Genomic DNA, 12,500 nt, shown 5'->3' with positions numbered 1-12,500 from the left:
CACATACACACACACACACACCCAGACACACACACACACACACCCAGACATACACACACACATGCCTGCCCAGACACACACACACACACACACACACACACACACACACACACACACACACATACACACACACACATGCCCAGACACACACACACACACACAAACACACACGCATACACACTCTTTTTCTCTCTTTGGACTGCCTTGGACACAATGCAACCCTGTCCTTAGACTGAGGCCCTCTTTCGTCTCAGTGAGGTCTGGCATTTGACTGGTCATAATTAGCCAGTGCCCAGATAAGATTTTGTCTATGTAAGCTGCTGGAGAGGTATTTAAATCATCCACATTCTTTTTTAAACCTGTAGACATTTCAAATTAATATTTTTATCATTTTTACTTTTTCCCCAAAACATAATTTGACACTGTGTCCAGGTATAGTCCACTCCCAGCCCCTGGCACCCCTAAATATTGGTGACTTGTATTGTATTAAGGTTGTATTGTATTAAGGTTGTATTAAGGTTGTATTGTATTAAGGTTGTATTGTCGAGGTACTGACAAGCCCTTTCCTGCCTTTTTGGCAGCTGGCCCTCTGGAGTTACAGAACCATCTAACTGTATGTTCAATAATTAAATTCAACACATTAAACCCACGATAAATTAATCTGATTTTCATTGAGTTTGAAATTGATGTGTAAAATATAAATAACATTCCAGTTACACTACACAGAGCTAGCGTTGGTCTGGAAGAGTCAGGAATGCAGTGACTTACGGATAAATGCTGCGAACGGAGGAGTCCTTTCCTTCTGTGAAGATTTAACAGCAAAACATGTAGCGTAGGATCTATCGTAGGATCTATCGGTGTTTCCAATGACGGCTGTACTGTAACCTCTATGGAAAAGATAATTTTTTTCAGGTGAGATGTAGACGACCAGCCTATGCCTTATAAAGACCTCTTCACATTTTAAAGCCAGCTTTGTCTCAGCTGCACTGTCAAAAGTACGCAGAACCTGTTCCTGTTTCTACAGAAAATGAACGTGAGAGAAACGCATATTCTTTTGAATAAGAAAACATCAATATTTTGTATTTGCTAGTGTTGTCATTACAGGGCAACAAACTTTGTCACAATGCATCAATAACTCTCCCAACTTCTCTATTGATAGACAATGGAATCAAATCAGTAGGCAATATAATTTAGATAAATCATTTGCACATTAAACACTGCTTTTCTTTAACAGACCGAATTCGGCCACATTCAGATATACTGTTCAATTTTCATGAAATATCCTAATTATACGGAATTAAATTAATATACTAATTAACTGTTCATTGACACCAGAATGATGACGATGATGAGAATGATGCCGCAGACCAGGGCAGCGAGGTTGAGTCTCATCGTGGTCCTGGAGGCGCTCTCTGCCTTGGTCCTGTCACCGGCTGAGTTGGCGTTGTTCACCTTAAAGAACACAAGCGCTTCAGATCTTCCTTACAGGACCAATAGAGGCTGAGCTGTGTGTGTGTGTGTGTGTGTGTGTGTGTGTGTGTGTGTGTGTGTGTGTGTGTGTGTGTGTGTGTATGTATGTGTGTATGTATGTGTGTGTTCAGACCTTCCTTACAGGACCAATAGAGGCTGAGCTTCTTTGAGCTCATGCTAGGCCTAAACAGTGGTACAGGATGGTGGGCATGCGTTGTTTCTGTCATTTGTTAACGCTTATATGTTTCAAATGAAGACATAGTAGGCCTTGGTTAATTATCAAAAAGTAGATTAAAAAGGCAAACGGGACCTTTTGCGTTTGTAAGAAACATAAAAATAATGTTAGGAGTGGTTGAGAAATGTATTCCCTCTGAAGAGTGTGAATTATGCAATGGCCACGAGGAGGTGCTGTTTCTCTCCTGAGTGTACATGGACCTTACACAGTACAACACAGTTCAAAAAGTAGTCTACACAACATGTACATGTTCCAACCCCCACCCCCCAACTGTTACTTTTGCTTTTTTTGCCACCAACTCCCTCTGTCTGTTTGGCTTACCGTTGAAGAGTAGATGATGGCAGCGATCCCCAGCGGTAAACAACAAAAGAGGCAGTTGAAGATGGACCAGGCCATGTAGGAGGGGGTGTTGGAACATGTCGTCTCCATGCTGCTAGCAGTCTGGATATCTAGAGAGGACCTGGTGTGAGTCTCCATGCTGCTAGCAGTGTGGATATCCAGAGAGGACCTGGTGTGCTGGAAAGCGGAGAAAACAAGTGTGTGTTTTTCTCTCCTCGTGCTAAGCCTGTGGAGGGGATGTGGAGGAGGGGACTCAGGAGTGGAAGGGTGTGTCTAACTCTGCTCTAACATGCTCTGAAACATGATGCCTCCAAAAGTTTAACTGGACAGGCTGCCACACACTACGGATGCTGAGAAACTGCAAAGACAGATGTGTGAAAATCAGTGGAATGTTGCATTAAAGTGGAGTCATCGGTGGGGGCCAGTGCTCAAGGGTCGTGTTTCAAATTAGTCTCACTCTGGGACAGAATGTTGTGGAATAACAACACTGGGTAGGGGCTGATAACAACACTGGGTAGAGGCGGATAAGAACACTGGGTAGAGGCGAATAAGAATGCTGTGTGGGGGCGGTGTGTTTATATTTCATGAGGCGCTCAAACTTCTCCCTTGGCAATCTTCATCTGTTGTCCTGGGCGTGAGTTGGAGTTGTTCAGGGAGATGGGCCTCAGCTGTTAGTGTGTTAGTAGTGTTTATGGGAGGGGCCTCAGCTGTGTGAGTAGTGTTTATGGGAGGGGCCTCAGCTGTGTTAGTAGTGTTTATGGGAGGGGCCTCAGCTGTGTGAGTAGTGTTTATGGGAGGGGCCTCAGCTGTGTGAGTAGTGTTTATGGGAGGGGCCTCAGCTGTGTTAGTAGTGTTTATGGGAAGGGCCTCAGCTGTGTGAGTAGTGTTTATGGGAGGGGCCTCAGCTGTTAGTGTGTTAGTAGTGTTTATGGGAGGGGCCTCAGCTGTAAGTGTGTGTTTATGGGAGGGGCCTCAGCTGTTAGTGTGTGAGTAGTGTTTATGGGAGGGGCCTCAGCTGTAAGTGTGTGTTTATGGGAGGGGCCTCAGCTGTGTGAGTAGTGTTTATGGGAGGGGCCTCAGCTGTGTGAGTAGTGTTTATGGGAGGGGCCTCAGCTGTAAGTGTGTTAGTGTGTTTATGGGAGGGGCCTCAGCTGTTAGTGTGTGTTTATGGGAGGGGCCTCAGCTGTAAGTGTGTTTATGGGAGGGGCCTCAGCTGTAAGTGTGTGAGTAGTGTTTATGGGAGGGGCCTCAGCTGTAAGTGTGTTTATGGGAGGGGCCTCAGCTGTTAGTGTGTGAGTAGTGTTTATGGGAGGGGCCTCAGCTGTAAGTAGCGTTTATGTGACTGAGTGAGGCTTTGTTATAGTCAGTTTAAGAAAGCTGCTTTACACAGCTATTCTGATTATTACATTCACAAGATTTCATTTTGCAGACACTTTTCTTTAAAGCAGGAAGCTTACTGTACAGTACAGACAAATCCCTGTCAGTGTGCTAGCTCCCTTGGTAACACACCCATGAAGTTGTTAGGATGTTGCTCCACCAGTTGAGCTACAGCAATATTATCTGATCACTGTGTAATTAACAATTAAAATGTCCACACAATCTCAAGAGCCTCTGGTGACTATGTATACCTACCATCATTCATCATTCATCATTCATCATTAATGTACTGGGGCCAATACACAAGAGATTAGTCCTCACTCGGCCAATACACAAGATATTAGTCCTCACTCGGCCAATACACAAGAGATTAGTCCTCACACCAGCAGGAAAGAAACATTATATCTTCTGACTAAATCTATGTATGTTGTTGCGTTGTAGTTTTTTCCTTGTTTAGGCTGTGCACAGGGGCCATCACAGACAAGGCAGCGCACAGAAAAACACTCAGACGGCTCTTTTACTGAGAGCACATCCTGGTGAAGTCGACATCTTGTTCAGATTAGTGAGTAAAAAAACAAAAGGGGCATGAGTTGAAGCAGGCTGGGGGTGGAGTGCAGGCATCAACATCAGGCTGTACTGAGCACGACATGCCAAGGCATCAACGCCGGGCTGTACTGAGCACGACATGCCAAGGCATCAACGCCAGGCTGTACTGAGCACGACATGCCAAGGCATCAACGCCAGGCTGTACTGAGCACGACATGCCAAGGCAATTTGAGGCCCTGAGGGCGGAAGTGAAAGGGCCCGTTCACATCTTCTCTCCTTATGTGGGGAGTTTGCGGACACTGATTATGAACAATCTGATCTCACATGTCCATGGCCTGAGGAATGGCATTCATTTGCAACAAAACCGATGGTTTAAACAGAGACATAAGACACTCATGATAAACGGGAGTAGTCATTGTTTTGCCACTTGTATTATTTGACAACAAAAATATTACACAGAGATTAAGAGGAAAACACTAACAAGTCACTATGGACAATAAGGTAAGTTTAAAAGACACACAATCAGATGTGATGGCCGCCTATTAAATGATTACGGTGCAACACAACCAGACTTTTTGGACTGCTACGCGAGTTGAAAGACAGGTTCTGTGTGACATCTGAGCACAGGTACACCCTAAATCTGTGAAGCTAGACATTTGTAAGAGTGTACAAAACTGCACAAATGAGAAATGATCAGCAACTTTAAAATACTAACACAACTAAACCATGCAAGCATGAATACATTTAACCAAATTAATAAAAACAACAACAACAGCAAACACTCACATTCCGCAAAATGATGAGGTAATTATCAATGCCATTTCTATTTGTAAAAGATGACAAATAGAATAGCGTCTTGGTGGCAATGCATTGTGTACCGTGGGACAATATCGCCACCTACAGCTTGAAATGATCGGTACTTCTCAGACATCAATTGAGGAATAGATTTTGTATTGTCAAAAAAGAAAATGCCTCTGAACTAACAATGATAATATGATTCTAAAGACGGTTATAAACGGTGTTGTAATATTACTGTGAAAATGCTTCTGAACTAACAATGCTAATGTGATTCTAAAGACGGTAATAATCGGCGTGTAATATTGCTGTAATATTCACATACATTTTTTCCAGGCTATCAAAATGTTCTTAATTTTCAATGACTGCACAAGAACACCTTAAACATGAGACAGGTACAATGGTAAACTAACTATCCTCCAGATAGATATCATCATTGTATGGGCCTTGAAGCATTTCATTTTAAATAAATAAATAAATAAAATCCACAGGTTTTACCTTTAACAGTCTTCAGGTATTTAGTGTGAGTGAGTGAATCAAATTTCCATAAGGCATATCAGCACTGAGATCAGATATAATTGCTTCTAGTCAAAAGGTGTACTAAAATGTTTTCTACATCCATCCACTTGTATCCAAATACAGTTAACGCAGATCTTTCACCTTTGCATTTTACATTATTGGCCTGTATGCCCTCCTTAAAGTAACACTATGCAACAATTTGACACTTTATGAGGTATGGTTTTATAGGCAACTAGTTCTGGTACCATCCTCGAAATAAATTTTGATAGCATATGGTCATATAAAGGACAGATAAACCCCTGTGTCTTCCCCACTAGCCATCCAGGATATGCATTATGTAGTTCTGTGTACCAGGCTGGAACACCCTGCAAAAATGGAAGAAAAGCTTTCACATGCATGACATTGGCAGTTATACTGCCAAAAGACACCAGCTAGTGTATTGGCAAGCTTCTATCAGTGTCAGCTGGGCTGTTGGTTGTGTTTGCAAGATTTTTGCATGACTTTTAGGTAGTTAGCTTACAAGTTTAGGAACAGAACTCTATTACTGCTTTAAGCAACCTTGATGATGTCAGTTGTTAGTCTGCTACCTTGCTTTGTCAGTTGAGCAACAGGTCAACACACTTTACAAGTTACAAGTCTTTTATTTGTCAGATGCACAAAATGACACAGGGTCAGACTGGGCACTGAAATTCTTACGACAAGACACCGCCCAAACCTACCATAACATGACATCACATAATATAACAAAACAAACCATGACGTACACTCTGCACAAGTACTATGAACCTAATTTACACATAATAAACATATAAATAACCTTACTAAATATACCAGATAAATATATATCAACATATCAACATATGACTATTGTACTGTCACGAACACTGAAGAACTGTATGTAGACTACATTTCCCATGGTGAAGAACTGTATGTAGACTACATTTCCAGAGGTGCAGAACTGCCCTGGGGAGTTTTGGCATGAAAGCACCGGTGAGCTCCGAGCCTTAAGTGTGCTTGGTGTGCAACACTGCCGTGATTCTGATGGATTCTGAACAACACCTTTCCTGGGATTAAACAGTGTGCTGCGACTTGTCTCATGAGCATTAAAATTATTCAGTAGGCTAATGTATTTGTTTAATCATCCATCCTTAAGAATACACCTGTCTCAGTCCATGCTATTTAGTGAAACTGACGTTGAAAATATCATATTCTCGGACTGATTTAAATGAACAGAGGGGGGCACTGTTGCTACACGTTTCCATTTGAAACCATCTTGCTGTATTTATCTATTTAGGTTTTTTATCAGCCGTCAACCTCGTAGCTTGGCTCCGCCCGTCTATTGGTCTCAGCTCAGTTATCGCTGAGATTTGCCTATATCTATTCACGAAGTGAATTTGGGTCTGGTTTATACCAGGCTATCAACCTCACAGTTTTCGGGGAGATTAAGTTTTTTGCTGGGAAGCTCAAAAGGGCTAAGCAGCTAATACTTTAACACCCTCTTACGAGTATAGGAGCCCAAAATCCAACTAATTTCCAAAACCATTAGACATCACCTCGTCACCCAAGATAAGACAGGAAAGCAAGCAGCATGCATGCCCTCCACTTCTGTTAAAATGGGATGAATTCAGTGAGCTTTATTATGTCTGACCTACCACTAACGCCGTGGATTTGAAATAAAACACCAAAATTATGGATATATGAACAACTATCTAATTTGTGTGTCATCCGCAGTCATTTAGGACAAACCTATTTTGTAGATGATTCCCCTCAAGTCTTAAAAGATTTTAGCGGACTATACTTCTCAAAGCTCCATCAAAGTATAACCAAAGTCCTTCTCTGGTATAACTGATTTATGGAATTATAGACTGCACTGTTCTTATTGCACTTGCCGAATAATTGCTGATAGAAGAGTTGAATGTTAACGAACTTCTACAACAACCACACGACGCATACAGTGACGTTGGACACCGTGTAGGCCTACTGTTTCATGCAATGGCTTTATCTTTAACTGTGCATACGATGTAACTACAACGATGTACCGAAGTCTCTTTCCGCCTCTCCTATCTCACCAGAGCACAAATTTTCCCGTCTCCCTGACCTACCCCCATTTCAGAAACGATTCACACGTGTTGCGTGAACTTCCGGCTCATCTCCATGGTTACAACCTAAAGACGCGCTGTAAACTCTGTAAACTCCGTGCTGTGTTCTGTGCTTATTTTGTCAGCTTTAAAATATCATTTCCACGGTTAAATATTTATATTATGTAACATCTTCTAGCGCGTAATCCACAATGGAAGACATCAAAGGATTTGACAATTTCCTCAAAAATGTGGATGAGATAAGTATGTTGTGTTTAATTACTCAAACGACTGAAGTTACCGGTAGTCAGAGCTGTTTCCAAATGGCTAGTTATAAAGGTGATCTAGCTATCTATGATAGCTAAAAGTAACGTTTCAAACCATATTGTTAGGTGATGTTTGCTCAGAAATGCATTCTGTTTATTTTGAACACATTTATCGCTAAGTAATTTCAATGTACGAATTGTTTACTGATTTTTGCGAACATTAACCAAATAACCACAATAATTAATATGTGTTAAGGCCAAGGCAAGACTCTTCCAATGTTGTGAAAGATAGTCGAGCCCCCCCCTGCTGAAGCTGTATGTATGTGTGTTTGTTTGGTTTTGTCTGGGTTACGTATGGTGCTTTCTGTTTTCAGGCGAACTGGTGAAAGAGCTGTCGTCCGCTGACACGACTAGTCACGCGGGAGCTGTGGAGCGCGCGGACAGCTGGCTGGAGGCCTCTAAACGGAAGGAGTGTCAGACGGGAGCCGTCAACCGGACTGTAATTAACTCAAACCCCTCTGCTGCAGAGGTACCAGCAGCCGGGACGGTAACTTATGGATTTGTTTTGCTTGCCACTTGAGACTTGTCAACAATACCATGTCTGTGCAATTTAATTTAGTTAAAGTTAGAGTTTTGATTTGATGGTTGCCTTTGACCAGAGTATTCACCCCATCAAAGTGCTTTTTCCCATAAATGAAAATGACGCTGTGTGTTCTTTTGGGTGGTCTAGGGTTTCTCCAGTGGTCCAGGCAGCAGCCAAGGTAAGTGTCATCACTTTGTGTCCTCAGCTGGAGTATAATGAGTAGGGGCAGAGACACCTAAAGAATCATTCAGCTTAGTGCTCATTACCCAGAGGCTGTAGGAGTCTTTCCCACGCGCCTAACTGTGACACCTCCATACCTTAGAGGCCTTCATGGGGATACTGGAGAAAGATGCAGAGGAGAGGAGCAAGAGAAGGAGATCGAAGGAGGAGAAAGCCAAAGGTCTGTAAGAATGGATGCCTACTGTGAATCATTGTGTCAGAACAGCTGCGGGTTTTATTATTTGCTCACTCTGAGACCACACCTCACAGTCCTGAAGACCAGAGGCAACACCGCCTTCTCCCAGGGAGACTACGAGGCCGCTGTGCAGTTTTACACCGAGGGACTGCAGCAGCTGCGAGACATGCTGGAGCTCTACACCAACAGGGCACAGGTAACATCACACGGCACTGCTACAAGCACAGGTAACAGCACACAGCACTGCTACAAGCACAGGTAACATCACACAGCACAGATACAAGCACAGGTAACAGCACACAGCACAGATACAAGCACAGGTAACAGCACACAGCACTGCTACAAGCACAGGTAACATCACACAGCACAGATACAAGCACAGGTTAGCATGTGGGAAGGTTACACCAACAGAGCACAGGTAACAGCACACAGCTAAGATACAAGCACAGGTTAGCATGTAGAAAGGGTACACCAACAGGGCACAGGTAACATCACACAGCACAGATACAAGCACAGGTTAGCATGTAGAAAGGGTACACCAACAGAGCACAGGTAACAGCACACAGCTAAGATACAAGCACAGGTTAGCACACAGAAGCTGTATACAAAGTAAAATCAAACAAATACATAGAGAAAGACTCCAGTGTTACAGAAAGACTCCAGTGTGAGAGAAAGACTCCAGTGTTACAGAAAGACTCTAGTGTGAGAGAAAGACTCCAGTGTTACAGAAAGACTCCAGTGTGAGAGAAAGACTCCAGTGTGAGAGAAAGACTCCAGTGTTACAGAAAGACTCTAGTGTGAGAGAAAGACTCCAGTGTGAGAGAAAGACTCCAGTGTGAGTTTCCCCATCTCCCCATGGTGCAGGCTCTCATCAGACTGCAGAAGTACGCTGAGGCCATCACTGACTGCGAGTGGGCTTTAAAGGTAAGCACTACAGCACTAATATATATATATGTATTTGATTTAGACATTTTTGTGTTTTTAAAACCTTGTGATTTTAAGCTCTTGGTTCTGTGTGTGTGCGGGTCGGTAAGAGTGGTGTGTGAGTGATTAGTTGCTGCTCCGAGGCTAAGAGTGGTGTGTGTGTGTGTGATTAGTTGCTGCTCCGAGGCTGGTTTAGCTTGTTGCTGTGACAGGCGTGGGACAGAGTGGCTGTGTAAAAATAGCCGTGGTAATGTCTGTCTCCCCCACAGTGTAATGAGAAGAGCGTGAAGGCGTACGTGCACATGGGGCGGGCACGCCTGGGTCTCCACGACTACGCAAAGGTCAGTCGCCACCGGGTCGTTTCCCCACTCAGTCACCGCTGGCCAGCCATAATGATTCTCCGTGTGAGTGACTGCCTGGCCCTTGTAACGCTGCTGTGCTTGTGTGTGTGTGTGTGTGTGTGTGTGTGTGTGTGTGTGTGTGTGGTTGTGCAGGCGAGGGAGTGCTATGAGAAGATCCTGGAGATTGCGCCCGAGCGAGCGGCCATGGTTAAAGGTGCGTTTGAGGGCACCTGAGGGAAGAGCCTATTACCTGTCAGTCCCACCAGCGAGTGTAGCCGCTGCACGGAGGACCCAGCGGACTCCATCAGGGAACCAGACAAAGAAAAGGGGCCCTAGATCACCTTCACAAGGCCGTGGCGACAATACTAAATTAATCACCGCCACTTTCACCTTTTCACCTGTCATGCCTCCCTCTGTGCTCTACCCCCCCCCCCCCCCCCCCCCTCTCTGCAAACAGACACAGTCTCACATACACACACACACACACACACACACACACACACACACACACACACACACACACAAAGGCATTCTTTAATCCTTTGTCGCAGTTTTGAAAGACATATGTGGTGCTGGGGGATGGCTGTGGCGTAGTCTTTTTGATGTGGCTCTGAGGAAGTTTCAACTCAGAGGCGTAAAAGAGAGAGCACTTTTCTTTCAGATGAGCTTCCTCGCTAATTAGGCGTGCTCCCTGCTAAGCCCCAGCTCTTTACGCTCCCTCTTCCATGTTTCACCAGATGTCCTTCTAGCCCAGTCTGAACAGAAGGCATTTAAAAATTAATTTACTTTATTCCTGGGTGTGCACTGTCGTCATTTTGTATGTGGCGGATTCGCATTTTTGCAAGTTCCAGTTTTAAACAAAAATCCTACGAGAGAATGAATGGGGGTTTGGAAAATTGTCAAAATAAATAACGCCTGTGTTAGTGAAGTAGCTGCTTGAGAGACCCCACTTTCGATTCTGTTGGATAAAAAGCATGTGCATGTCATCCCTGTATGGATGTTAGACCCATTACATCTCTATAATATGTCTGTTCCTTCCCCCCCGCTAACAGCAAGAAATAACAGATTGTATAGTGCGTGGTGTGTGTGTGTGTGTGTGTGTGTGTGTGTGTGTGTGTGTGTGTGTGTGTGTGTGTGTGTGTGTGTGTGTGTGTGTGTGTCTGTGTGTCTGTGTGTGTGTGTGTGCGCGTGGTGGAACAGTGGTTAGTGTCGACTCGGGTTCGATTCCCGACTGCTGCAAGGTGTCTGTCAGACTTTTTGGATAAAAGCGTCCGCTAAATACCTGACTTGACCATGGCTAGCATTACAGATTGGGGATTACACGTGTTCTCACAACAACCATGCAGTTAACTTAATCGATTACCTAAGGAATTGATAGTTAACTTAATCGATTACCTAAGGAATTGATAGTTAACTTAATCGATTTCCTAAGGAATTGATAGTTAACTTAATCGATTTCCTAAGGAATTGATAGTTAACTTAATTGATTACCTAAGGAATTGATAGTTAACTTAATCGATTACCTAAGGAATTGATAGTTAACTTAATCGATTACCTAAGAAATTGATAGTTAACTTAATCGATTACCTAAGGAATTGATAGTTAACTTAATCGATTACCTAAGGAATTGATCGCCACAAAGATGCATATAACAGGGATTAAAGTATTCCGGCACCGTGCCGGATTTCCGGCGTGCGGCGTTTGGCTGCGGAAAAAAATATTTTATAAAAAAAATCACGTCTCGATATCATCACCATCACTTTCGAGTTTATGAGTTCGTCTGCCAATGAAATGAAAGCAGCACAACTCTCCCACTCTCAAAATAACAGTATTAGCCAATCAGAAGTAGATTGAGGCGGGTCTTGGGAAAATGTGCTTCAAACGCCGACTTTTCTCTATCGCTCTGCCTAGCGTAGATGCCCGAGTAGAGAGACATCACACCAAAGGAGAGTAAGATGGAAAGTAAGTTCATGAAAATAAATGGCGTTGGGCATGGATACAAGAGATGGGAAGGGAAGGACAGTAAGCCTTTTGGTAGCTGGTGTAAGAAGTTAAGAGAAGCAGGTGCTTGCTTCTGCACTTTGTGCTTGAGAAAGCTAATATATGCCACTAGCTCTCCAACACACAACGCCTTTACCGGGAGCAACATCCACAGCTGATGTACCGGCATCAATAACTGACCGTGTGTGTGACGTGTGTAAACTGTCAATATCCAATCAGCATGCCGCTATTTTAACACACACGGCATAACACCAGAGTTTAAAAGAGGTATTTCGGAAAAGCTAAAAAAAACCGGCATGTTTTCCTTAAATGTCTTACGAAGCCACCAACAAGTAGGCTACATGGACAAAGTCCTGTTTTGTATTCATTTCCCAACATTAAAGTTACCAGTTCTTGTAACATTTTAATGTTTTGTTTGTTATTTGTTTTATTGATATATTTTCTATTAACAAAGTAATTATGGAAATGTTGCAATATAAAACTACATTATTATCTACAGTTCACTGTTATCGCTGTCCTTTTTCATATATCCTCAATGAAATGGTTGCAAATCAAATCTTCTTCTTCCACTGACATACCCTTATAACATGTCACCTTTTGATTGTAGGTCA

At 43.2% G+C, this 12,500-nt stretch overlaps 2 protein-coding genes across 3 annotated transcripts in view; one reads left to right on the top strand and one right to left on the bottom strand.

The window, feature by feature from the left end:
- Positions 1-1,052: 1,052 nt before the first annotated feature.
- Positions 1,053-2,308, bottom strand: LOC105903773 (interferon-induced transmembrane protein 1-like). The gene is made up of 2 exons (XM_012831568.3): positions 2,027-2,308; positions 1,053-1,452 (listed from the first exon to the last, which is right to left on the bottom strand). Exons 1-2 carry the CDS (start codon positions 2,180-2,182, stop codon positions 1,315-1,317), a joined length of 294 nt encoding a protein of 97 aa, XP_012687022.1. The 5' UTR covers positions 2,183-2,308; the 3' UTR covers positions 1,053-1,314.
- Positions 2,309-7,442: 5,134 nt separating this feature from the next.
- ttc12 (tetratricopeptide repeat domain 12) overlaps positions 7,443-12,500 on the top strand; it is a 34,886-nt gene continuing 29,828 nt past the window's right edge. The window contains exons 1-8 of one of the 2 annotated variants that reach the window (XM_031584291.2): positions 7,443-7,623; positions 8,000-8,172; positions 8,356-8,386; positions 8,531-8,608; positions 8,698-8,819; positions 9,488-9,547; positions 9,817-9,888; positions 10,042-10,102. In XM_031584291.2, coding sequence (XP_031440151.1) covers positions 7,572-7,623; positions 8,000-8,172; positions 8,356-8,386; positions 8,531-8,608; positions 8,698-8,819; positions 9,488-9,547; positions 9,817-9,888; positions 10,042-10,102 — 649 coding nt within the window. In that variant the 5' untranslated portion in view covers positions 7,443-7,571. The remainder of the gene's footprint in view (positions 7,624-7,999; positions 8,173-8,355; positions 8,387-8,530; positions 8,609-8,697; positions 8,820-9,487; positions 9,548-9,816; positions 9,889-10,041; positions 10,103-12,500) is intronic. The other variant, XM_031584290.2, reaches the window with a different exon arrangement.

This window comes from Clupea harengus, chromosome 17, assembly GCF_900700415.2.
Source record: "Clupea harengus chromosome 17, Ch_v2.0.2, whole genome shotgun sequence".
NCBI lineage: Eukaryota > Metazoa > Chordata > Actinopteri > Clupeiformes > Clupeidae > Clupea > Clupea harengus.
The sequence above is the reverse complement of the archived record's forward strand: the minus strand, read 5'-3'. Positions and strand labels throughout refer to the sequence as shown.

Coding starts and splice junctions, on each gene's coding strand:
- LOC105903773 (XM_012831568.3), bottom strand. CDS start 2,182: ATGGAGACTCACACCAGGTCCTCTCTAGATATCCAGACTGCTAGCAGC. Junction 1,453..2,026: donor CCATCATCTACTCTTCAACG/GTAAGCCAAACA, acceptor GTGTTCTTTAAG/GTGAACAACGCCAACTCAGC.